This window comes from Pteronotus mesoamericanus, unplaced genomic scaffold (genome assembly GCF_021234165.1).
Source record: "Pteronotus mesoamericanus isolate MK-2021 breed Mesoamerican mustached bat unplaced genomic scaffold, CSHL_Meso_final contig_32, whole genome shotgun sequence".
NCBI classification, from domain to species: Eukaryota; Metazoa; Chordata; class Mammalia; order Chiroptera; family Mormoopidae; genus Pteronotus; species Pteronotus mesoamericanus.
Window position 1 is genome coordinate 11082950 of NW_026555134.1, and position 27970 is coordinate 11110919.

Below are 27970 nucleotides of genomic sequence, written 5' to 3' on the forward strand. Positions count from 1 at the left end.
ATGAGCAGCAATGGGACAGACCTCACCATTGGCTTCATCTCCTCTTCCGTAGCCATCCTTTTGTTTGGCTCAAACTATGTACCACTTAAAAAATATAATACTGGTGATGGTGATTATCTTTTCTTCATTGTCTACCTTAAATTATTTTTAAATAGGAAGTTCTTTTTTGGGTCTTTTAAAAATGATGACCACAAAAGTAAATTTTGTTGAACCCAGTGCCAAATGGATAGGGCTTAAGAAAAATTATTGGATAATGCCAAGGCAGTTTATCTGAAAGTTAGTCATTATAGGACAACCTTAAGTCTCTGTTTCATGGTAAAGCTAGGATAGATAGTCAGGAGAGATTTTTAGCAATATCTGTTATGTTTACAAAAGAAGGAAGTTAGCCCATTCTACTAATAACATTTGTTTTGAAAACACAAATTTCTAAGACAATTGATAGATTGGAGAACAATTTGAATATAACATGAATTTTGTGTTTGCTATGTGCAATTTTAACTCTGACAAAACACTGAGTGAACACATAAGACTGCATCCAGATGGATAGAGATGCATAGTAATACATAAAATGCGCTCACACACCCTCCCTTAAACATCCCCAGCTCCCACAGCCCCGCAGCCATCCTCCATCCTCGTCTGGTGTTAGAACCCTCCTTCCACCCACTGCACATGAGCTTACAAGCTGCAACGCTTCCAACACCCAATTCCATGAGCAAACTTCGGGTTGTTTTCAAGTTAAAGAGCCATATTTATTGTAGCATTTGTGAATTTCTTAACCACTTAGCCAGAGTAATAAAACTGTACAATCATTTTTACTAGGTTCTTATCTTTTTTCTAATACGTCGTGGATGAAGTTTTTGTGTTGTACCTTAGTCCCAATTTCCCCATAAGCTCTGTGGTTTTTATTGCATGATTCTGCATAGTGTAGGGATTTTTAGGACTCTAATGTCACATTATAGTAGAACTGACTATAATGTGAATTTGAGGGAAGAAGCAACAGTTGTTTTTATCTAACTGCTTTTTATATTAAAGCCAGAAGGAGGAATTGGACATGTTACGGTGAACACCTGTTAGAAACAGATGCGTTACCTCCCCAATTCCTTAAGTCTTGATACAACTTAGACTGTTGAATTACAAATCTTTTTCCTCTAGGGCCTTTCTTTTCCTTTGGAGTTAGAACATGAATGGAAAATACTAAAATAGGAACATAAAGCATACTAAGGGAGAGAGAACCTGGCTTTTACGTGTTTTCCTCAACTGTGTGATCCTGGGCGAGACTCATCAGCTCTTTTGTTCTCAATTCCCATTTATAAAATGAAGAACTTGTAAAATGATGTTCCCTTTCATCTTTATGATCCTACACTATTTTTGTCTTAGAGGCTAACAGCCATTTTTTCTTTGCTCCACAGAAATAGGCAAACATCTTCCAAAGTTAGAGTCAGAAGTGCTACATTGAGTTATCACTGCCTTAGTATTTCTTTGAATGCTGACTTTTTCTTTATCCTTTTATTTTTGTGATTGTATTTTTTCCATTACCATTTAATCCCCTTATACCTCTCTCCCCCCCTGCAATCACCACACTGTTACCCACGTCCCCGAGTCCTTTTACCTTTTAACTAGATCCCTCCACCCCCAACCCTTGATGGTTCAAAAGCCTGAGAAAGATAACAGATATATCTCACATCACCATGTAATGTTCAGATAACTGGCAAATGGCAACCCAGAGCACAGGAAGGAGAGTAGCCCTGACTTAGAAGGCTAATTCTCAGGGTTGTAACGTCTGGCTCATCACAGGCATTCAACTCTTGACTGTATGAGGTCTCTGTGTGACCCTAAATGACTTCATTTTTATTCCAGAGGTGGCACAAATGATCCCCAAAGGTTTAAATCACTGTTGTGCTGCTCTGAAGTTCTTAATGCCATCCATGTTTTTTATGATAGACAGCACTAGGTGTAGCATATTAATAAAAATATAGAGACGTGGTTTTGCCAGTACGCTTTAGCAGAAAATCTTTGATTTGTCTACTATGCGAAAAGGTGGTAGGCAGGAATGCACTGCTTAGTAAGCTTTAGAGTCAAACAACCTAAGTTTAAATTCCAGTTCTATAAACTACTAGCTGTTTGGAGAAGTTGCTTCATCTCATTCATTTTCTGTATTTGAACTAGGGTTAATTATGATAGACAGTAATTGTCAGAATTATATTAAATGTGCAAAGTTCCTGGCATACAGGCATTCAATAAATTGTGGCCATTCCCATAATAATATCTCATTGATATTCTTAAGCATTAATCCACTCAAATCAGTTTGAACCACTGACACCAATTTCTTTCATTTCCAGGAATGTTTCTCCAGTGGGTACTTTGTGCTGCCATATGGTTGGTTGCCTTGGTGGCCAACTTGATATTACATTGCCCTAAGTTTTGGCCTTTTGCAATGGTTGGGGGCTGTATTTGGGCAACAGGTAAAGTGTGATATAATTTATCATTTAATATTTTAATCCATTTATATTATGATTAAAAAATAACTGGTTCGTAATAAAAGGAAATGACATGAATAACTATTAATTCTGAATAATCCTTAGTCATAGATACTAGAAATTGACAATTTAGCTTCTTTCATTTCAGTGTTCCATAATTATTTTTTTTGGTGTACTTTCTGACTCCTCTTAATGATACTTTCTTAGTCCCTGATAGAAAGTTATAACAAAAATATTACAATTGCTCTGTATTTCTTCAAGCATAACTCATATATAAGTTTAAGTGCTCTGGCCTTTCTCTAGCACTTACAGGGAATATTTATTAAATAGTACTCTTCACTAATATCATTTTTAAGGTGTGTCTTTTAAAGTGGGCAAGCACAGATACATTATTATTTCAAAAGCACTGGCAGACAAAATAAGAACTAACAGAAAACTTCCAACTTCCTCCCTCTGTTACATTTTCAATACCTGAAATTATATAACTAGAATTTATGCCTTTGCTTAGCCAGTTAAGAATTCATAAGCACATCTCTTGTTTCTCTTTAGCAAAGAGAAGTATCAAGGATCTTTAAAGGAAATGTGATTAAAAGCAAATAAATTTTAAAATGCCAAAAATTTATTGGGCACTCAATTTGAATAAATGATTTAGTGAAATTCATGAGTTGGAGAACAAAAAAGTTAACTTTTAAATTTCCACTGGAATTTAAATTATCCCTTGCTTATACCTTCGTGTGATTATACCACATCTAATCGGGATAGGGGAACAGAGAAAGCATTCATTCATCTTGCAGATCTTGATAACCACTCCAATAGTATTTATATTCACCCAGCAGGTTCCACTGGAAGTCAGTTGAGGAAGGGTCTAATTTTAAATATGTTGCAGATGTGGATGTTATAGGTCATAGTAACTGATTGGATGTGGGTAGTACACACAAAAGGAACCTATGATGATGTAGAGATTTCATTGTAGGTGATTAGGAGGTTGGTGGTAGCAATGATACGGATGAGGAAAATAGGGAAAAGAACCTGTGTGAAAGAGATAATGATGAGCTCGGCTTGGGACCACCTGAGCTTGAAATCCCTGATGCTTCCACAATGGGGAACATCTGGTTGGAGACCTCTTATTGACAATTTGAAGCATAAAACTGTGGAGAAGTTTCAGACCAGACCTATGTACCTAGGAGTGTGTCTCTCTAGTTGATAGCTGAAATCATAAAATAACCCAAGTATCCAATGTAGAATGTAGCAAGATGGGGAAATTGTTTTAGGGAAAATGTTTAGGAGGTACCTGAATCTGGAGAGAAAGAGCTAAAGAGAGGAACAGGAGGGAATCAGAAGATGAGGGCATCTTGGAAGTCAAGAGAGGAAAGCTTTCCAGAAAAGATTTCCTGTACTGAAGCCAGACTGCTAAAGGGCTAAAAATTATTTAAAAAGATCATGGTTTTGGCTCTGAGTCACCCCCAAGAGGACAATGCAATAAATGCAGAAATACAGAATACACGTCAGTGAGAATGGAAGAGCAGAGTCTGGGGTCATAGTGGGCTGAAGACTTCTACCAGTGTTTGGCCTTGGTTCAAGTCTAAGAGGATGATCACTATTAATTTAATCATTGATGGCTACTGCAAAAAGTCAGAGAACAGAGACATATGTTAAGGCTGAAGAATATTAGTTAGGCAAGGAGCCACTCAATGTTTTTTTGGTATGATTTTGCTCTGAGCCTAGTTCTTTTAGCAATCATAATTATGAGTTTAATGCAAAAGTGTGGTTATTATATCTAAAAAATGATGAATTGTGTTTACTAAATCAGGTCAAATCCCATTAGTTTCAGTTGAAGTTAAAATAAAAATTCACTTTACAAATTATTTTCTGCACTGAAAATAATATCTTTCTTCTGTTATGTTACATCTGCAGGGAACATTGCTGTTGTCCCAATTATCAAAACCATTGGTTTAGGCCTTGGACTCTTAATCTGGGGATCATTTAATTCCTTAACTGGTTGGTCAAGCTCAAGGTAACACAAAGCTAAATATTTCAGCTAAGATTCTCTGAGTTCATTCTGTATGTAAAGCTACCACTATTCATTGGTCTTGCTGAGAGGAATAACATATGGTTCTTATACTTTCAGAGATTGCAGCTAAGATATATGCATAAAATATGGTACCTTTAATTAGTATTTACCCTAAGTTCTAAAGAAGCAATCGAGACATTTGATCAAGATATAGTAAAGAATTATCTCTATTGAAAAAAAGCAGGGAGAGAGAAAGGGAACCGATGTTTATCTTTTCTTTCTATCGTGTGACAATTTCTTGGACATGTTGTATGCATCAATTTTATCTCATTTTCATGAATATATGAGGTAAGCACCATCTTAAAAGAGAACTGATACTCAAAGAGGTTGGCGTAACTTGCTGAAGGACACAGGGCTAAAAAGCCAGAATTCAAGCCCAGGTCTTCTAGTTCTGAAACATATCTTCTTTCCTCTAGAGTCTGGGCCAGGGAGAGCAGACCTGGACCCAGCTTCCCAAACAGTTTTGTAAATAAAGAGTTATTGGAAACAGCCATACTGATCCATATAAGTATTGTCTATGGCTGATGCTAGACTACAAAGGCAGGGCTGAGATGTTGCAAGACACCATCTGGCTCACAAAGCCTAAAATATTTACTCTCTGGTCCTTTGAGGAAGAGTTTGCCAACCCTAGTTCTAGAGCTTTGCTGTCTAATAGTCACCACAAGCCACATGTGGCCATATATATTTAATTTATAGCAGCAGGGCAGCTACCAGTGGGAAGGTGTTGGGAAGGTGTTGAGTCAAATCTATGTTGACAGAAGAAGATTTGACTTTGGGTGGTAAACACAGTGCAATATACAGATGGTGTATCATAGAACTGCACACTTCAAACCAGTATCATTTATGAACAGGTGTCACCCCAATCATTTAAATTTAAAAATAAATTAAAAAATTAAAAACCAAAAATAAATTTAAATTAATTACAGTGGGATAAAATTAAACATTCAGCTCCTCGGTTGTACTAACGACACTGCAAGTGCTCAGCAGCCACATCTGCCCTAAGGCTGGCTGCTGCCCAGTCCAGCTGTAGAACAGCCACTAGTCACGGGGAGTTCTGTTGGGCTGCTCTGCACGGGTCTTGGTCAGCATTAAGGTTAACATTCAAACAGAGTGTGGGAAAATGAGTGAAAGGGAGGGTATTACTCTTACCTTACGTTTTGATCTCGGCTTCCCACTTAAACACTACAACAACTTCAATGATAACCAAACAAACTAACCTCCAATGCATTCCGTCCTGCCATTTCCCCATTCCCCTCTCTGCTTTTTATGTTTACTATTTTCTTTTTTTTTCTTCTTGCCTCCTTTTCTCTCACTCCTGGGTGTTTCCCAGTGATTGTTGGTAATGATCACTACAATGTCAAGGTATGAAAAGAAAAGGAACTTCAGATGATGCCGAAGAATGGGAGTGTTTAACAAGCAGTTATTTACAAGTCTATTTCAAATACTATACAAAATTGCAACCAACAAGTTAGCATTCAATTACCCACTTAATCTATTTTTTTCTTCCTTCTTCTTCAGTCTTAATAAGAAAGGGACACTCACAGGTACTTCTACATGTACTAACTCATTTAATCTTCATAAGAAACCTATAAGGCAGGTATAAATATCCCCATTTAAAGATGGGAAATTGAGGCACAGTGAAGATAACTTACCCAAGTCCCAGTAAATGAGGAACCTAGGATTTGAGCTTGAATTCATGCCCTTAAATGCTATGATGAACACATTTCCAGCAATATCAACTGATGGGACTTTCTTAATTTCCAGGTTTGGCTGGTTTGGAATGGATGCAGAAGAAGTAGCAAAACCACTGCTAAATTACTTTGGAGCTGGGCTCTCAGTAGTAAGGTACACAGCCATTTCTAATGATTTAGCTATTCCTCTAAACATTTAGAGTATTTTTTAAGGCATCCTAATGTCTTTACATTGTTGTAAGTCTGTATTTCATAAATTGACATGATTTTCCTCAGATTCTTCACTTACACCGACAGACTTGGCCTGAGAGGACAAAAAGTGCTACCTCTGGGGTCAGGAGTCCAGGCTTTGGCTCTCACAAGCTCTGAGACCCTGGGACAATGCTCTTTTGAAACTCACTTTCATTATCTGTAATATTTAGGGAATCATAATACATGGATCAAAAACAATAGAATTAAATGGTACATTAAAGTATTTTGCACACATGTAAGTAGATGTTGTGCTGGCTTCCTGAGGCCCCCAGAACTGCCATGGGTTCTCTCTTGTTACTCTCACTCACTCTGTTCCAGCCAGTGTCCACTTCCCTGTCACCTGACTCAACTTCTTAACCAGTTAGGTAACCAGATCTGTTCCCTATGCAAACACACACCCATTTAAATATTTTAGGTGTATCTGTGTCTAGTTGTTGACTCTTTATGAATGAGGATGAAAATGACTCTGAATCTCCATAGGGCAGTGTTTAGTCACTAAAACTCTTAACAGAAATTAGGTCACCTTAAATTCAGTCCCCTTTCCTCTCTAGACTCCATTTATACTCCCTGTCAGTCCTTCACATCGTGAATAGCACTGCCTGGAAAGATTTTAGTACTTTTTTATTCTTCGGGGAAAGAGCGCTGTATTTCCCTTCCCCTGCAATGATAACGTTTCCCCAGCCGCATTCAGAAACAATATCTTTGTCATTGAAATGTTGCCTTAGAGAGTGTTTTCAGGCCAATTGGAGAAGAAATAACATAGATTATACTAAAAGAGTAGATTTCTGACATTTTTGGTTAGAGGCAATATTATGTATTTTGTATGATTCACAGCACTCTAGCTTTGAGTAACCCTCTCAAAAACAATTTATTTACACTTAAAAATTGTAATGCTAGCATGCTGTAGTTTTGACTTAATGGTAATTTAAGGCCAGTTTATCCACTCAGGCAAAGTTTTTCTCCGTATTCTTTTTCTTTAGAAAATGTACATTCTCTGAAATTACAAATTATTCATGTTCTACCTACCACCTCTCTACCTGTGTGACCTTGGGAACATCACTCAATTTCTCCAAGCTTTGCTTTCTTTATCAGAGGATAAATTTGGAATAATCATTGCATCAGCCTCATAAGATATTTTGCGGATGAAATGAAATAAAATGTTAAGTGCTTTGTATAGTGCTAGACACATTACTGTTGCTCTATATACTGGGTGATTTTTATCATGATAGTCATTATTTTTATTAATAACTATTTCATGTTCAATTACTGTTTCCCCTTTGGATGTGCACCGTCCAACTCTATGGTAAACTAACTGATGCACTCAGAACTCATGCAGCTTGGTTTAGAGCTTTGTCTATAGCAGGAAAATGCAAAGATCTCTTTATCTAGTGCGTCCTGGCTCCCTTCTATGCTTTTTTACTCCAAGAAGTTTCTGGCACCTTTCATTTCATTATTTTAATGCAGTTAAATCAGCATGTTCTGAAGAGCATTCATTGAATGAGCTTAGAGCTTCATGATCAGTATAGGGAAACTTGGAATATGATTATATTAGTTAGGATGCTGCTTTTCTTTTTAAAATTGAAATTATTGCTTCTATCCTCTGTACAATCCGGTTTTTAAAGGATTGGGTAGATCATTTTCAGCCTTACATTTTCCCTGTATGATATCGAAGAGTCAGTCTCTACAACCAAAACTGCTCTAGGTAGTTTCAACAATGGAGGCTTTAACACAGGGGATTGTTTACAGAAGAGTTATAAGGCCCCATGGAGCAGGGGAAGGAGGTACCACCATTCACCCTGGAACGCACACTCTGGCCAACACTGCTGAAAAAATTGCCTCTGCCCTAAGCGATGGCTACTGCAGAAATTTCTGGAGTCATTGCCAAAAAAAAAAAAAATGGTGTCTTCCACCTTTTAATCCCACACATATTCCCCCTGTTGGCAAAACCTAGCTGCCAATACAGCCAGAGAAAATGTAGTGCTCAGTCCCTCAGTCCTCTAGATCCCTTATTCAGGACAGAATATCCAAGGGTGAAGTGGAGCTGACACCAAGAAACAACGTCCAGGACACTCTGGACATGTTTTAATGAAGGCCCAGAAGTCGGAGTTCCTTAAAAGACAGATTTTTCAATTAAAAAAGAAATGCTCTGGATTATCCTTCAGTTTACTCTCCATTCTTTTCTCACTTAACTGGCTTTCCCAGGGGACTTGCATTGTGAGGAAATCCAGATCTTTGTGTCTAGCCATTACCTTTCTTCAGAGCCACAGTCCTTACATTTAACTACAGACCAAGCTAGCCATCTCTACATAGATGCCTCCCAGGCACCTCCTACTCAGTCTATGGAGAGATAACCTGTGGAAGGGGGCCCTGCTTGTTCAGGGATGGTCAGAAATAGAAGTCCATGTAGGGACTTATGTTGAAAAGAGTTGTATGAAATTCTGACAGCAATGAAAATCAAAAGGGAAAGTTAAATTTCCAATGGAAAGGATTATGGAGCCATTCAAGTTTGTAAAGCAAGTAAGAGACTGAACTAAGGAAGCAAACTAGAAAACCCTTAATTTTTATATGAAAAACAGCATATCACATGTGCTTTTTCACACTTAGCTACCTACGCCATTTCAGCCACATATGTACTTTTAAAACTTATTATATATTTTTGTAACTTTTGAACCATACAGAAGTACTAAAAATGAATGTCGAAGTATATCAAAGTTGTAAGTTTTCTTATATTGATTTAATATTTTAATACATTTGCATGTTTCAAAAGTCAGGCGTAAGTGAGGCATTTGTTGCAAAGATTTTGGACATGAATAGTGCGTTATGAGAAATGTTAAAGAGGAAAAAGTCATTAGGCTATGCATGTGCTTTTATCTTTTAAAATATACTCTGGAGATCTTTGCCTATCAAAGCATAGAAGGCGCCCTTTCTATATAGCTGAATAGTATTCCATTATGTGACCATGAAGGTCACCTTGCCTGAGTGTGGATGTACCTGCATTGTAGGTCCTGGAACAGTATTGGTAAGGTCAGGAGTGGACACACTGCAGCTTTGGTACATGACCCCAGAGTCTCCTCTATGGAAGTTGCTCAGTTCTACACGTCCATCACGGTTACTTGTGTCCTGTAGTTGTCCAACTGAAGATGGTATTAAACTTTGGGGGTTTTTCCAATGTAGTAAGTAAAAACTATTATTTCAAGGTACTTTTTATTTATATTATTTTACTATCTAATTCCAGGGTTAGGCAGGAATAAAAAGAAAGATGGAGCCATTGGCTGAAACAAGAAAACCAGGAGAAAGATCTGATTGAGGGGGAAAGCTTAAGAGCTTAGCTTTTAACCTGTTGCAGTTAAGGACAGTGAGAGACGCCAAAGAGAATGGCAGTTCTGGAGAGAGGGCAGAACCACTAGAGAGGCTGCTGGGAAGTCATCACCATGTCAGCAGCACTTGACTTAAGCTGCGTTTTTTCTTAAGATTCAAGCACCTTGACATGAACCAGGGTTCATGATAAATATAACTAACATTCATTTTCCTTACAGTGCTTTCGTATTTTTTTTCATCAAAAGTGAAATACCAAATAACACGTGTTCTGTGGATACCACACCATTAATGATAGAGCATGTGAGTATATGATGGGAGACGATTTGTTTTGAAACATAACATTAAAATAAAAGGAAAATGCATATATTTGAAACAGAAATGAGGTGGTTTTTTTGTGTTTTTTATTTTTTCCAGTCAGGGCTATCTAAAATATTTGTTGCAACTAGGTCTAGGCAATCAATATTTCCCCAGGAAAGCTTCTCAGCCAACACAGAAGTCTATTTATTTTTACTAACAGTAGAGTCCTACTAGAAGGTGTATATACAAGCCCATATTTTGGAATGATTTAATGATTTCTACAAGAAAACCCTGAATATTATAGAGAAGTATGAAAGTTACTTTAGATAGGAGGAGGAAGGAAGTTTTAAAGTAGGCCCAGGGAGGGCAGGGGAAAATAGATCAGAGGAAGCAAATGAAAATGGAAGTCAAGGTATAGAAAAGTAGGAATTGCATTTTATTTTCTTCCTATTTTTCTTTTCTGTCACATCCTGTTCCACTCAAAGGTAAAGATAGGAAATAGGTAACAAGTGACTGTATTGACTTTGATGAACCTAAATTAATCTCAAATAGCAAATCTAGATTAAGTAGGAATAACATTTAAAAGAGAGCTGAAGTGCCATGGTTTCTTATGCAAAAGTGATTTTAAGGCAGACCCCCATTGCCATGAGCCCAGGCTCTAGTCCTTCCTATTTCAAGTATCTTTTCCACCTGCAGAGGTGTGGTCCCTGGCTGCACTCTGAATCTGGCATTTCACACCTGCCCAGAAGTATTGCCTTCCTGGAAGATGTTGCCTCTACTCCTTGCTTCAGAATTAACCCTTTCTCCTAGCAAAACTAATATCAGCTAAGACGACTGAAACCTCAGTTAAGCTGACATTAAAGTTAAATAAAATGAGTTAAGTGTTAAAGAACAGAGATTTATGAATCCAGAAACATCTCTAACCAAGGGAGTGTTTTTGTTAGAATGGAGGAATTGGGGTTAAGAGAAGATATCTGGTGTTCCTTGCCTATTTTGGGCATTCAGATGTATCTCCTAACCAAACACCCTTCAAACAAAGGAACAAAAAAATAAAAACATAAATGCAACTTGGTAATAGGTACATAGTAGGCTAGATTGTTCTAGAAATGGAAGTACACAAGTAAACCAAGTTTAAAGATGCATAAACAGCATGATCAGTTAGTGTGCAACCATTCAGATTGACCTCCTCAGTTATTGCCAAAGAAAAACTTGACTTACCATGTCACAAAAAATTCAAATCAAATTTCTTATCTCTTACAAAAATAGGGGTATAAACTTCAGCTAAGAGAGTTGATTGCATACAATAGTAGAAATACTATAGATTTTCTCATAATTCTTCACAATTTAGAATATTAACCTAATCTTGAAACATGGCTAAAAATGTCTAATTAACTAATTTCAGTTAAAAAAAATTTCTGAATAAAAATATGCCTATTGCTCTAAGGCAGTCCATAATATAAGAGTCTGAGTTTTCCTTGGTTCTCATTTCAAGTTATCAAAAAATGCAAATGAAACAAGCATTAATAACTTTTGTTAATTTTGATAGGTGTATCAAAATAACCATATGTTAAAACTGTAAAAAACTTTACATAGACAACTTACCAACTACCAAACTGTTCTGAATTAGAGTATCGGAATTAGAAACATTTGGGTAGGAGATTCCATAGAATCAGAACACTTAGTATAAAACATTCATACTTTAAAGTATATTTGAGAGAGTAGAGAAGGACACTGAAAATATTTTTGTCACCAATGTGATCATCAACTGAATGCTGTTTTTTGTTTTAGTTTGTGCCAATTTTTTCAACAGGTGACCAACAAAACCCAAGATTCCTGTCCTGGCTATTCCTGGGTGGATAAACTTTCCACAGTGCAATCCCGCATAGTGTAAGAAGAGGTTCTAGTATCCTGTTTTATATCTGGCTAAAGCAAGGGTTACCAGAGTGAAGTGATAGTCATCTGAGTTCAAGAAGAAATTGGTAACACAAGCTCTGACTTTTTTAACTCTGTGGTGAAGAGACTTTCTTGTGCCCTGCTGAATTTTTAGATACAGAGGTCCTTTGTCTCAGAGCATCAAGGAATTCCTAAGCCACTGCAGTATCCCTAACCAATATGAAGCTGACAAAAACAATCTCATTTTGCAAGATTTTTGTACCTAAAGTAACAGAGGTAGTATAGGCCACAAAATATAATAACCAGTAAGCTCTCAGCAATCCTAGTTGAATTAGGCAACGCACTTCCCTAGTATTGCACTGCCCTGGGTGTCCGCCTTCCAGGAGAAACCTCTCCACTCAAATGGAGACAGTTTGTAATTCCAAGACATTCATTGTCCAATATAGTAGAATATTTTGATTCTGTGTAGGTTATACCCCCTCGTCCCCCAATGACATCATAAAGACTGAAAGACTAAGGATGCACACCAGCCCCTATATTTTAGGGTTTGGGGGGCTGGCAAAGAATTATGAAATTATGGAATAGTATATACCTTGCACTTTACAACCAATGGTTGTTTTGGACTTTATGTGGGGACTCTTTTGCTCAAGAATATAAAGCGTTTCTTCTGTGAGCATATATAATATCCTCACAGTGGGAAAGAGGTAGTGCCTGGTGCATGATAAATGCTCAATAAGCATTTGAATTAACAGAACAAATGGAAGACTAGTAAAACAAGCTTTGGAAGACATAAATATGTTGCTGTTTTTGTTTCAGAATAAAACAAATCTCTTGAACAAAATGTCTTTTTCACAAAACATCTCCTTTGTTAAGGAAATATTTGTTCAGAAAAATATTTTATGCTGTCTCACAGTTAGTCATTCCGGGCCTGTTAGCCAGGTCTGTGTTGGGGGTGCTGCTCCAGGACTGTGCAGTCCTGCCTTCCCTATGACGTAGGGTTTCCACTGTGAGTAGAGCTCATTGCCGAGTTGGCCCTGTGGGTTTCTACAACTTCATGTTCCTTAAAGCTCTATTAAAATAGACTTTAAGAATTTGTTTTTAAGTTTGGGAAGGAATGTTTTTTGCCTCAAACTCTTTCCTGTTTCACGCTATTGCCGCTTTGTATTCAGTTAAAGGGACTTTTCCAAAACACTAATCATCTTCCCTCAAAACCTTGGAAACGCTTGCTTCATTGCAGATAACAAGTCTGAGGAGTCCACATGACCCCAGTGCTTACAAAGAAACATTTCCTTCTTATAAAAAATAATGTTTTACCTTAAATATGTAGATTATTTTATTAAATCAGGACTTCTTGACCATGACATAGTCAAACAAGACACAGGCAAATCAGTGGATCTCCATAGTTCTTTTGAACAAACTTGTGTTTAGTACTTACTCTGCCCTATTCCTGTGCTAAATATTATTCAGGGTTTTTTTAAAAAGCACAGAGCATAGTGTCAGTCCACAAATACTTTGTAATTTAATTAGAGAGCCAAGTTTATTTATGGAGGTTGTATACTATGATAGCAATATTCGCACCTGCATAATGACAATTTATAATAATGATCTGCATATAACTTCCGTAAATCATGTGTTTCCAAAATTAGACAGGGGAAGACCTAAGCTGCACTCAGTCCCGATGCCTCTTTGACACTGTGGAGTGTTTCTTTGACTTCTGCCAGTCATAGAGCTCAAGATAGATGGGTGATTTCAACATCGTTGCTTGTGATTTACATTTTGAAGCAGGCTTTAGTTATGATTCCATTTGTGTGTTTGTCAGAAATTGTTTTTCACCAAGGTTAACAGTGATTTGTTAATAATGATTTATTTGTATTTGAAGGGGCTGCAGTCTTGCAGTAATATCTGGAATCCTCTATGGATCCTCATTTGTGCCAATCATTTATATCAAGGACCACAGCAAAAGGAATGAGAGTGTATATTCAGGGGCGAGCCAGTACGGTGAGAGTAAAAAGTTTATTTTACTTTATCAATAAACTCAATACCTGTTTTTCTACTTAAGGTGAAAGGATTAAGCAAAAAAGACATAAATAAAAGCTTAGACACAGACAACAGTATGGCGATTACCAGAGGGAAAGGGAGTGAAGAGAAGTAGAAGAGGACAAAGCGGGGTAAATGGTGACAGAAGGAGACTGGACTTGGGGTGGTGAGCACACCACATAGTATAGAGATGATGTATGATCGAATTCTATACCTGAAACCTATATAATTTTATTAACCAATGTCGCCTCAATAAAATCATCAAAAAAGACTGCGAGCATAGTAAATATTGGTACCCAGATTAGATCTTCCTTTCTCGTTATTAAGTGGTGAATAAGAAAGGCAGTGAAGACTAAAAGTAATAAAGGACTGAGTATTTTCATGTGATCTTTAACATACAAATATAATCAACTTTAGTCAGCATTCATTTCCTACTGGGTATAAACACATGGTTTTCAGGTTTACATTAAGATCTGGAGATTATTTTCTGGTTAGATTATCTCTGAGAAAATATGTATTCTTCTCCTCTTTAAAAAAAAAGCTAAACTTTGGTACATAGTACTTTAAAATCAAGTAAAAGTCAAAGTATAGGCATCTTAAAGGTCAAAATATAGCCTATGTAGTCAGAAGATACTATGTTTTAAGCACAGAGTGGTACTTTGAAAGGCCCACATAGTGTTCCTTAATAATCTGTTTCTAGTGATAGAATTAATTTCTTAGGCATAAATTCAGCTCTATGTGCAATAGCCTTGTGGAGGCTCAAAAGGAGGTGAAAAAGTATCTACTTCAGAGGTCCTGTACTTATGTGGAAACATGGTTTACATTCATGAAATGATAAAAGGATGAAATCATGGATAATAAAGTTCTAAATTGGATGGTACATAAAATTCATGTGATCTATGTTCAGAAAAGGGAAAAATTTGAAGGGTCAAAGTATAGGGGAAGGATTGATGAAAAGACTGGGATTTTAACTCAACTTTAAGTGCATAGATAGACTTTAAATAGATACCATTGTTGCTTTCTTCCTCTTTATATTCAGCTCCTTAAAAATATTCAAATCCTTTTATTAACTTCTCTCTTTTTTTAGATTTTATAAAAATTACTTTTGCATTTTTATTTATTTTTATTTTTAAAGGATAAAAACTAATAAAAATAGAATAACATAGAATAAATTAAAAGAGAAATAAAAATGGGTGAAAAAAATAAAACGGAACCAGAAATGAGTTTAAAAACTATACCACATTTGTACACTTGATAGAAATGAGCCATAAATTTGGCTCTAGAAGATTTCTAAGAAATCTTCTAGAAGATTTGGATCTATAAGATTTCTTATAGCCACAAGAGAAGTCAGACCAGTACCACAATTTAGTGAGCATAAGATAACAACTAACTGTGCAGGAGTACAGTTGTTCTTAATACTGGGACATAATAAACAAGGTCCTTAACAATTTCTTTACATAAATAGTACAGTCAGTTCTTGGGGATCTTTCTTATGACAACTCAAATATAGCATGAAAGGAACACACTTTATTAAAGAAATAATTCTAAAGGGGCATAATGTTTTTATTTCATTTATTTAACAAACACGTAAGTAGTGTGTGCTCTGATAGGCACTGTTCTAAGCACATTACAATAATAACTCATTTGTAGCAGTGTTAGTGGTTGAATTTCATTATTATTGTTATTTTATAATTGAAGGAATTTTAGACAGAAAGAGATAGATAATTTAACCATGTCTCAAAAATAACAAGTAGTGGATTGAGGATTGCTACCCAGGTGGTTTGTGCTTTTTAAAAATTTTTTTAATCTTCACCCCAGGGTATGTTCATTGATTTTAGAGAGAGGAAGGGAGAAAGAGAGAGAAACATCAATATGACAGAAACGTGGATCAGTTGCCTCCTGTAGGCACGCCAACCAAGGATCAACCCCTCAACCCAGGTACATGACCTGACTGGGAATCAAACCTGCAACCTTTTGGTGTACAGGGAGATGCCCCAACTAATTGAGCCACCCAGCCAGAGCTTTTAACTGTTTGTTATGCAGCCTTTTATGCTACAGTATAGAGGAGTGTGTTGTTCTTATATGATCCAGAAGTAGGACTTTATATTTTTGAAGAATAGACAAACTCTTTGATCTTTAAACTTTCCTCCCTAAATATGGCCATTTATCTTGGTCAAAATTTTAGTTGAGAGAAATATTGAGTTCAAAGTAGCCTTACCAACTGGAACCTACCCATCTTTATGACAAAGTACTATCTGCTTAAACACTGAGTGGAGTTGGAGTTTCTCAGGCATTGGCCACCATCATGTGTTATTAAATTCCACATGTAATTAGGTTTATAGTTAACAATTGAATAAAACTCACTTTGGTGCAACTTCCTAAATATTCTTCTATATAGATATCATCTGCAACAGAGATGCTGGTCACCAGCTTCATCAACAGACCATATAAAACTAGCAGTCCCCCCAATTTTTCACACCCCTCCCACTATACTCTACTAGAAATGTGCTACAATTGCTGTAGCCATTAGTGAAATTAGGTCTGGATACCTATTCTTAAAAAGAAGATATTAAGGTTATATTCACATGGCGCTTCTTGTTTGTTGATTAGCTTTCCAAGACAATCACAAAGATGAGTCTTTTAGATTTGATTACAGTAATTAATTTACTGCTTAATATTTCCAGGTTTTAAATGCGTTAATTAGAATTCTATATGAAGAGCATGTAGAAAACTAGAATGATAAAATATAATTAACAGTTTATGTTTAAGGTTAATTTTGGTGAGTTTGTTTTGTTTTAGAACTCTAATTATATTTGAAATGACTAAAATGATACACTTAAGAGTTTTATTATCTGTATTTTCAGATTTAGACTATGTTTTTGCACATGCTAGTGGCATCTTTCTTACAAGTACAGTCTACTTTCTGGCTTACTGTATAATCATGAAAAATAATCCTAAACTATATCCTGAAGCAGTCTTGCCAGGTAAGAATATTTACTACAGAAAATTTTACTCTGTAAAAGTATCATTCTTTATTTATTTAACTTAAATAATCATCTTCTGGGAACCAAGCCATCCTGTGTGTGTGTATATGTGTGTGGTGTGTGTATATTTTTATTCCCTTAATTGCTTTGGCCCAGTTCACCAACAAATATGAAGAATTTAAAAACCAGGAAACTAAATATAAATTGCTAGTCATTATTATAAAATAAAACTTGAACAATGAATCTAAGATCATTTCCTATGCCAAAACATACTGTATATTGACCATCACGCTTTATTATTTCTTCTTTACTATCTGAGGGTTTCTATTAAAAGTCAGAGTCCTGTGACTTTATTTTTTTTTAAGTAACAACAAGAACCCATAGACATAAGAGCCCAACACTAAAGCAATTAATTCCTGGATGTGTATGTCAGCCCTGTTACCATAATGAACCTGAAACAAACTCTAAATTGTACGCTATACTGATGGCAAAAGGAGCACTGTGCCCTGGAAACTCTGCACTTGGAATCTGCAGTCACTTGGGAAAGCAAACATTTTTTCCAAAAATTAAGGAGAAATTGTTTTAGAGCTCAAAAAGTATATGTTAAAAGCATATGCTTTTGGACTTAATCCATTAGCCATTGATGGTAAAATATATATAATTTCTCATTTATTATTTTGCTACAATTCAACTGACAGTGGAGGTCTGTAAGTAAAACCTTTTGTAGAACAAAATAAAGCATATGTCAGAGACTCATTTTTGAGTGCCTGATTGATTTAAGCCAAAATCTGCCACTATACCATTATAGAAAGTGGTAGAATATTTGTTGAAGTCTTAGTTAAATTATCATGAAATTTTAGTTGGCGTTTTCATTCAAATTGTAGGGCCATTTTTCCATAGCTCTAAAGCATCATTCTGAGTTTTGCATGTTTTTATGTTCATGGTTTAGAGTAAATGGTGTTTGCAGGGCATGTTCAGATCCAGTATCTTCACTAGTTCCCCCTCCACTACCCAATCTTTATTCACATATTACTTCGGGTACTTTATTTAATGTCAATAAAGTGAAAGGATTGATCATTATACCCACAGCAGTCAAGAGCAATCAGTTGGTTTCCAAAATGATCATAAAGCATATTTTGAAATCCATTTTGGCCAATAATGTGGATAGGAATGAATTGATATGTACACTTTACTGTTCCTGCTGAATCTACAGTGTGACTTTTTCAGGAGGGGAACATGGTTTGTAAATGTGTGATGTTTGTGTGTATTTCAGGGTTTCTGTCAGGAGCACTTTGGGCTACAGCTTCCTGCTGTTGGTTCATAGCTAACCACTCTCTCAGCGCTGTGGTCAGCTTTCCGATAATCACTGCTGTAAGTAGCTGGATTGTTTCTCTAAATTTTGGTTTTTTAAATGTAAATCTAATTTTTCTGAAACATTATTAGTGAATCAATGAAGACTGTTATGGAGTTTTATTTTTTAGAAGGACAATTAGTATAATAGATTCATGTGAATAAACTGATAGGTACCCTCTAATCTCATGTCTTTGATTGACAAGAAAACATTGCTAACTTCATTTTAGGTTTCTTCATCTTTGATATCCTTGCAATGTTTGTTTGGTCATTTTACCTAATGTCATTTTGGATGTATTATAACTTGCTATTTATAACAATATACATGGCTATATAACTGTTTATAAATATAAAAATGCTCATGTGTCTATTATCACACTTAAATGACCTGGCCACCTGTGAGACAGAAAGTACTTCCTACTTCTCTTCATAGGGAACTTCAGTATTTTTAAGGAAGGCTTTCAGAAAGTGCTAAAGCAAAGTATTGTCTCTGGGTAATGCCATTTATTGTGGCAAATGTAATACAATTTGCTTCATCTGGCTGTTTTTTTTTTAGGTTCCAATTATGGAGCACATAGGTAAAAGAAAAACAAAAATATTTCTTTTGACACAAGCAGGACAAGTATCAATAGGCTTGTCCCCATTTTGAAGATGAGAAAATTGAGGCTGTCGCTAAAAGCATTGTTGGAGGGAGAAAGCTAGTGGGAAGCTCAAGGCTTCCAAGTGCAGAGTTTCCAGGGCCCAGTGCTCCTTTTGCCATCAGTATAGCATCCAATTTAGAGTTTGTTTCAGGTTCATTATGGTAACAGGGCTGACATACACATCCAGGAATTAATTGCTTTCGTGTTGGACTCTTATGTCTACTCTAGGTATTTACAACTGCTGACCAGTTAGCTGTTCACCTTTATCCCTTGCTTCCTTAACCATCATCTAGTCTAAAACATATTGCATTAAAGTTTGAAACATCCTTAAATTGTAATAAAAATTGTGGGTTTCAAACAGTATATTTTTTGACAGTTTTACTGTGTTCATAAAATAGTTAGATTTAAAGTACAACTAAATCTGAATAAATTAGTTTTTTTTTAAATATAAAGAACTCACATTGTCACATGTTTGATCTTTGCTAGGGGAAAATATTATCAAAATCAAGCATGTTGTAGGAATTATTTTAGGTTTAAGTCCTCATCATTGGAATGGCAAAGGACCCAAATTTTTTCCACAAAGGGGTTTGTTTCTCATCATTTCAGGGATATTTAATGTAAGAAGTGACCACATAATACAGGGAAATATAATGGACAATGGGGCATAAAGCTTACCAGTTAAATGCTTAAAAGTAAATTTGCATAGAGAAGTATACAGTATGATATTCTCCTCAAGTAGGGATACAAGTGTTATATTCATGAACAACGGTGGGTTCTCCAAAAAGAATTGTTATGAAACAGTTTTATGTAAAATACACAGATGCAATCAACTCACACAAGGCAAATAGAAATATAAACATAGAACATCGAAACTATAATAAAAATGAGAAAGAAAGCAAATAGCACAAAGGGTAAATAGTTAAGTGACTAAAAATTGTTTTGCACTTGTAAAAGGGGGTAATACAATGTGGTAGCTAATTATTTTTAACTGATAATATATTATTTTCTCAGAAAAGACAACTTATTTTCTAGCATTACATTTTAAACAGAATTTAACCTAGGGGGCCTTTTACAAGGGACATTGAACAACAATAAATAAATATTTTTTACAAAAATATTTTACAGTAGACAGAGAGATGGTTTTCCAACTACTGTTTCTATGTCAAAATTATGGGAAAGTCTTACGGCAAAACATTAAAACCTAGTTCAGTGGAAATAAATTGCTGAGGTAGAAGGAGTGTGGGCAGAGGAGTCAATAAGAGTGGCTTTTGGAGATGTGCCCGTCAAAAGGATTATTTTTGAACCACTGTGATATAAGCACAGTCAGCCCACCCAGCAGGTATAGCTTCCTGGTGCTTGAGGATTATTATCTGGGAAGGACAGCTATTGCTGGGAGGTGAGGAATAGGTCCTTATTGCCATAGTTCTTACTTGGTTTTACTTTTGTTACTCCATTTAAGACAATCTTATTCATGTTCAGAGAAGACTTAGTCCCTACCCTCAAAGATCTTACTTTTTTTTAAATTTTATTTTCTTAGTAGATTTAATATTTTCTAATAGAAAATTTCAAATATACCCATCACCAGCTTCAATAATTATAAATATAGTCATTCTTATTTTATCAAAAAACACATTTTTTGAATCCCGGTAGCTCTGTGTTTCCCATTTATTCACAATGTTACTTATCTATCAGTGAGTGGACTATGAGTTCCTTGAAATCACATTTATATTGTTTATTGGCAAATAACATTCAATTAAAAGTGAAGGAAGGAAGGGAGGGAGGGAGGAAGAAAGAGAGGGAGGGAAGGGAGGGGAGGGAGGGAGGGGAGGGGAGGGAGGAAGAAGAAAGAAAGAGAGAGGAAGAAAGAAAGAAAAAAGAAAGGAGGGGGCTTGGAGAAGGAAAAACCCACAGAGCATGAGAAAGGTCTTGTTACCTCTTCCCCAGGTCTTCCCTGTAAATCTAAAAGCTGAATTCATCCTTAAAGATGGCTCAAGCTCACCTTTTCAAAGATTGATTTACAAGTGTGATTTGTATAAATTTACAAAAGGAAAATATACAATTCCGATTGTCAAAACAGTTGTATCTCCTACCTAGGATGCCCTTCCTATTTGGCTCTCCTTCTCCTGAACCAAAGAGGCTGCACACACTTGACTTATAATTGCATTTAGCAAAGTACCACTTCCTATAACCACATTACTCATCACAATAACCTTTAGCTGCTGTCTCAGCAAATATTTAGAAAATCATCAGCCAAAAAGCCTCCAAGGTCAATGATACCTTTTTGTATTATCTTTTACCAAGTGCTCTGAAGGGAAATGAATTTCCTGATTAAAGAGGATAAAATGTTTAAGCAAATGGCCTGATAACATTAATATTATAACCCCTAGTCTATTGTTTTCTTCCACCCTGTCCAAAGTCAGTATGGACCCCGATGCTTCTGGGCTGGTTTGGATTTTGATGCTTAGGACCTTATGTCATTGATAACAGACAGTTCCTTTGACCTGTTTCTCTGGCTCTTTTGATGTAGACTTTGCCAGATGCTGACAGAGAACAATGTTTTTTTATTACTTTGCCTACATGCTGGGAGTGGAGCCTGACTTTGCACATAGACAGTTGGAGAAGTGGAGGAAGAAGAAACATGTTGGAATTGTTTATTTAAAACTTCAGAGTTCGTGCAGGCTTCAAAAAGAATCATAAAAATGCTAATGCAATTTACCTTCTCTACAAAAACCATGATTATTTCAAATTCCTATTTTTTCCTTTCTCAACTAAAAAATAATGTCTTCAATAGCTTAAGATTTCAAATTGCACCATTGTCCTTTTTTCCCCATCTCCTTTCTTCTCATGTCCTTTATATTATTTTATTCCTGTCTTTGTTTCTGGTTCATGAACCCATTATTTATTTTTCCTCACATGGTATTTCTCTTCTCCCATAGTACTAGTTTTAACATTTATTAAGAGTTTAAAGTTAGATATAGTTGATCACTGTGAAGTAGTATCATTTTTTTAAAAAATTTTAAAATACATGCTGCTTCCATATGCACATTATTTCTCAGTTCCAAAAGAACATACTAAAATTTTTTCAGTTATGAGATTATCTCATCCCAAAAAAAGTTATAAATTTCTTCATTTGGTTTTTCCTATTAATCATATTTCTAGTACTGTAAATAACTAGTTCTCTAGAGAAAAATAAACTACTTGCTTATTAAAATTATTATAAATAGAACAAATTTAAAAAAGTATTCTGTAGCACAAAATATTATAGCATCATTGAAATAATAAAAATGAAAACCATAAAGAAAAAAATAAGTCTCCATATTTTACCTAATGTTACTTAGTTTAATTTAATGTTAAGTTAAATGTTAAGCATGTTGTAGGAATTATTTTAGGTTTAAGTCCTCATCATTGGAATAATTATTGAGATTATTTCCCTGACAGTATTGTTATATTACTATAGAAAGTTATGTGGTTAAAGTATCAGTTCAGCTCTCCAATTTACTATAGAGTACAGCCACAGAAAAATAAGTGATATAGTACAAGTTCTAGTTTTTTGTGTTTTTTTTTAAGGGCCCAGGATTTGTAGCTGCAATGTGGGGTGTCTTCATGTTTAAGGAAATACAGGTACGTACAAGAAAGGGCAGAGTTATAAAACATGTACTAAGGGGATTTAACACTATGTTTGTATTTTTTCTGAAAACTGCATGTAACTACTAAACCCAGTGCAGAAAACTCATGCATAGAGGTGACAGGTCAGATGTTCAAAATGTCTTTTCACCCCTAACTAGTAAAGAAAATAATAAAAATATAATTATTATAAAGCATGTTTCTTTCCACACTGCCCTCAGTGGAAAAGCACTTTAGTTGAATTTATAGTTCCATAAGAGATTTTGTTAAATACTCCAATAAATTATGATACAGGGAGATTTTATTTTGTGTAAAACATGGTAGATCAACAAAACAAAAAATGTTTATCCCCCAAAATAAAGTATCCCTGAGGCAAATAGAATTTGGGGATAGATATTTCTGTGGGTTCTTCTTCCTACCAAAGGCCTCCATATCAAACTGACAACTTTACAGGAAAACAAAATGACTCTTACCTCTTCTTCCTTCCGTAACTGATGGTGATTTAAACACTTTCTCAAGGCATCACCGACATAATATTTTCTGTCTTAATATGCAGCTGTAATAGCAAATAATTCTTGGTTCTCAGAAGATCTGATGTTGCTAATCTCTGGGAATCATGAAGTGAAATATATCCCCAGCTAATCCTTAAAGTGACCATTCAGTTTTAGATTTAAGAAATCATTTCATTCATTCTAAATGACATATTCTGATTTAGAAAGCCATACTTTGATAAAATGAGTAAGATTCTCAGATGAAATAAACATGTTTAGAAGATCCTTGGACCATGATCTTAATTTTTTTTTTAAATACACAGACAACTTTAAAAATTTATAGACTCATAAGTTACTTTTATGCACATGCTTCTCATTTATTTTAGTTAGGGTTACTTTCCACAAAAAATAATTCTATTCCCATAACATGCTGTAAATCTCTTTGCAAATATTTCATCTGCCTTCAAAGGATAATGATTTCTATTTAACAGTTATTCATCAGTATAACATTCTGAAGCCTTAGAAAATCACAAGTAGTGACCAGAGCTTGCTTTCAATTAAGGTGTAAGGAAGCACAAATTAAGAATAGATTTATTTTATGTTTTTGAAATTATTTTGCTTACTACTACAGTAATAATGATAGTGAATTAAAGAACCTTTTTTCTAGATGTAAGAACTGCCTAGAGAGAGGGAATATATAACCGTTAAGCCTAGTGCTACATCTTCAGAGTCCTCTAAAAAAATACTAAAATACATTCAAAGAGAGTTTTTTTCCCCCCAAAAAAAAGATATCCTTAAAAAGACAGACCAAGCAGAGGAGGAACTTTTAAGAATGATAAGCCATGACCAAGTAGGACTTAATTCAGGAATGCAAGAGTAGTTCATAATAGACAATTTAGTTCATTTAACTTTTTACAATATCAAACGGGAAAAAATATGTGATAATATATGTTCAAAAGACATTTACTAAAAATAAAAACCAGTTTTCAGTTAAGAAAATAACTTCTTAGTAAAGCTATAAATAGGAGGAAGCTTTAGATACAAGATGTCTATTAAAAACAATAGCAAATACATAACTGAGGTGAGACACAAGAGCTCTCTATCAATTATTCCTTGATAAAAGTGAAGAAAAGAGTTCTCATTAGTTGGAAATCAAAGATCTCTCCATTGTTGCCATTATTTGGTATTTTCTGAAGATCTTAGCCAGTGTGGTAAGATAAAATTAAGAATAAGAGAAATAGATATAAGAAAGAAATGGGATCTTTGTCATCTCAATGTAATATTATATTGTTTAAATTTTTAAGAAAGTCAGCTGAAAATCTTATGATCCAATAAGATCATTTACTAAGGTGCTTATAGCATAAATATAAAATCAATATCCTTCTAATGTGTCACTAATTATCAATTATAAAGTGGAAAATAGATACTATTAATACCTACAATAATTATAAAAATATATGAAAATCATTAACAAGAAGTATGCTAGATTTATAAATTCTAAATTATAAATTATAATTATAAATTATTTTACTACAAAAGTTTACAAAAGGACATAAAAGAAAATCAGAACAAATGGGAAGACTCACCATATTCCTGATAAGATTACATTCATTGAGAGTCCTATAAAATCCCAGCGGAATTCCTTCTGGAATTTAAGAACGAGTGTTAAAGTCTGGCCAAGTGTGGATGTAAAAACAGAGAGAAAAGGCCAAGCCTAGAGCAAGGAGTGAGTTTGTTGACCTTCCTCAAGTCAAAAAACCTTACAAATCCACCTACAAACTAAGCTGAAAGGATGTCCAGTGATGCTTACCATTCGGTGAAGAAGCCCACCTCTTGATAACTAAGTTAAAGGAAGTTTTAAATACAAAGTTATCAACTAAACACTCAACCCAGAATCCTATCAGAATTTTAAAAATTTCTTTTCCTTAGAAATAACATAAAACCCTAGAGAAAAACAGAAGCAAAACATTTATCTTTATGACTTTTAGGTCCCATTAGTTATATCTTAAAGCTGTCCTTAAAGACACATATTTAAAAGTCTACAACCTACAACAGGAAAAACTTAATCTGAGACCCAAGCACTTGTGAATGAAAGAGTTTAGTGATTTTATTTTATTTTAATGTCATCAGTGCTCCAGATGGATGCTTTGCACATCTGATATTCTTTTATAATTTTTGTGTCTGTTTCTGTTTGGGAAGTTTGTTTTAGAACTTAATATTGAGCTATTTTAAGCCAAATAGTCACTATATTTTTAGCAACACTTTTTTTTTTAGCCAGTGCGTCTACAGTAATCCCAATGCAAGGGATTATTACCCCAACAATTTATGGGTCAGGAGCTACCCCCATATAAAGAATAAAATGATTCTTTATCTCAATAGCTGTTTCAAACATCCAAGTTAAAAACTTTTTGCTTTGCGGAGAATGTTAGCGTGATTTTTCTAAGAGCTCACATTCACCTTTGACCAAGGAAAACCATTAACCCAAATAAAACCAATTTGTTTGTTTTTTCTCTAGAAGACTAGGCAATTTAGACAGATTCTTAACCTTAAAGGTAAAAAAAATGTATTTTATTCCCTGAGGAGATTATTCTTTTGTCTACATAGACAATGAAACAGAGAATTTACCAAAATAGTCACATAGCTAGATTGCAAAATGCTGCCAACAAAGGCCCCACACATTGCTTTTTCTTTTTTAAGTAATCACATCAGTTTTCTAATTTAAAGTACATTCAGCAATCACTTGAGTGTATTCATTCTCTGAACAATATTTGTTGAGTGCCTGTTCTGCTTCAGTACTGATGTTTAGGTAAAGGTGCTGTTTTAAAACTAAGAAAAAGACGTCAGAGGCCCTTAATGCCTTAATGCAGGATTCGAGTGTGCGTATGAGCCTGTGCTGATCTATACTTGGCAAGGCCTCCTGGTGCTTTCACGTGTAGAACTTGTCTCAGCGTGACCTCTGATAGTTTTCATGCTCACAGTGAATCAGAAGTACAACTGGCTCCAACCCAATTTACAAAGACCTCTCTCTGGTCATCAGAAAAACAAATAAATCTACTCTAACCCAATTCTTTATTAAGTTGAAAAAGGGAATATGCTTTGTATTGTGTGTGGCTTACTTATTAACCGACAGTGATCTTGATAAGAGCTAACAATAGCATTATATAATTTGACTCTCAGGAGATCTCAATGTAATTTTAGATCATATACCTAAAATTAAAGAGGCACTAATCCTGTTTTATGTTGTAGTGTTCAAAGCTTCCCTTTGGGGGCCTATATTTAAAGAGGGATATGGACAACTGGGCAATCAATGATTCAGAGGGAAACAGCCAGGAGAGGAGGGAGCTTGAAACAGTTCCATACAGAAAATGATCAAAGGAGCTGAAATATTGACCAGGAAAAAAGATACTTCAGGTATATAAGGCAGTTAACAGCCAGGAGAGTGAGGAAGCCAGGAGAGGGAAACAGCCAGGAGAGTGAGGGAGCTTGAAACAGTTCCACATAGAAAAGGAGCTAAAATATTGACCAGGAAAAAAGATACTTCAGGTATATAAGGCAGTTATTTTTCAGTGTTTGAGCGTTTTTCTTGTGGGAGAGAGATTAGAAATTGAGTCATCCGTACCCCTAGAGATAGAACTTCCAGGGAATAAAATATTTTTAGTAAATATAGGATAAATAACATATATAGTTATATATTATATATAAATAATACATATTCTTTGTTTATTTAAAGATGGACTGTCTCCATGCGAAAGTGATTCTCAGAGTTTCCCGTCTTTTGTGCCAGTGCACCCATACATAGCTGGACAAGCCAAACTTAGTCTCTCTGTTTCTTCCTCACCATTTAGATTGATCTCTATTTATTCATCTGAACTTTATCATCTCTCCCCAGGAGGACCGTTGTCACCTCCTTATGGGTCTCCTTCCATACATCTGGTCCCTTCCAATCTGTTCACCATTGTCAAAAAAGTGTGGGCTTTTTCAAATGTGGATCCAATCTTTTCACATCTAGCCATCTCTGTTTCCATTGCTTGGAAAATTAAAACCCCAAAGTGGAACATGACTATTAGATCCCTATAAGCTCGGTCAGTAGCCTCCCCACCTCATCTTGCTCTCCCTAACTCTCATTGCTCTAGTCATGCTGACCTTTCAGCACCTGGCAAGTATCCTGTTTTCTGTTATAACAGAGCTTTGCACATTAACAGTCTTTGTACCTGGAATTTCTACCTGCTGCCCTCTTTCCCTGCCCGTTTCATTGATACTTATAATTAGAGCTCAACTTCCCATCCTCCAAATCACCTTGTTAAGATTCTTATAACACACTCAGAATCGCTTGTTTATTAATGCTGCCTCACTTTGTAACATTCTTTTCTGTGATTATTTTATCAATTACTATCTCCCATATTCTATGATTAGCTGAATAATTCTACCCTTACTTTTGCATATTTTAACCCCAGCACATATTGATGCACAGTAGGAGCCCACCTGTGTTTCCTGAAGGCGTGAATTGGTAAAGCTCTTATAAGTTTTCAGAGGAATCTGGATGATTACTTAGAGAAATAGCTATATATATAGCCATATATGTATATAGTGGCTAAAGAAGATGATTAATAAGGTCCCCAGTAATTTTGAGAGTATGTGCTTTTCGCATGTTTGATTTAGAAGTTTTTAATTGCAGTTACTCTTTTTCTATTATTCAGGGTCAACAAAACTACCTATTAATGATATTTGCATTTTGCATCATCTTGACTGGAGCATTATGCACTGCTTTTTCTAAAATCTAAGAATCACAAGACCAGCAGGTGGCAGCAGTGGTTAAAACAACGCCTCTTCTAGACTCCAGACAG

General features: G+C 35.3%; 1 protein-coding gene across 1 annotated transcript; it reads left to right on the forward strand.

Moving 5' to 3' along the window:
• On the forward strand, positions 1-27907 carry TMEM144 (transmembrane protein 144). Its single transcript, XM_054575952.1, has 11 exons — positions 1-109; positions 2340-2462; positions 4392-4491; positions 6313-6393; positions 10028-10109; positions 11917-11993; positions 13879-13997; positions 16901-17020; positions 18294-18391; positions 22579-22632; positions 27824-27907. Exons 1-11 carry the CDS (start codon positions 1-3, stop codon positions 27905-27907), a joined length of 1047 nt encoding a protein of 348 aa, XP_054431927.1.
• The last annotated feature ends 63 nt before the right edge of the window (positions 27908-27970 follow it).

Excerpts from the sequence above, each read along its gene's own strand:
- TMEM144 (XM_054575952.1), top strand. The coding sequence starts at position 1 with ATGAGCAGCAATGGGACAGACCTCACCATTGGCTTCATCTCCTCTTCC. Across the intron at positions 4,492-6,312 it reads ACTGGTTGGTCAAGCTCAAG|GTTTGGCTGGTTTGGAATGG; the intron begins GTAACACAAAGC and ends CTTAATTTCCAG. Across the intron at positions 11,994-13,878 it reads ACAGTGCAATCCCGCATAGT|GGGCTGCAGTCTTGCAGTAA; the intron begins GTAAGAAGAGGT and ends TTGTATTTGAAG.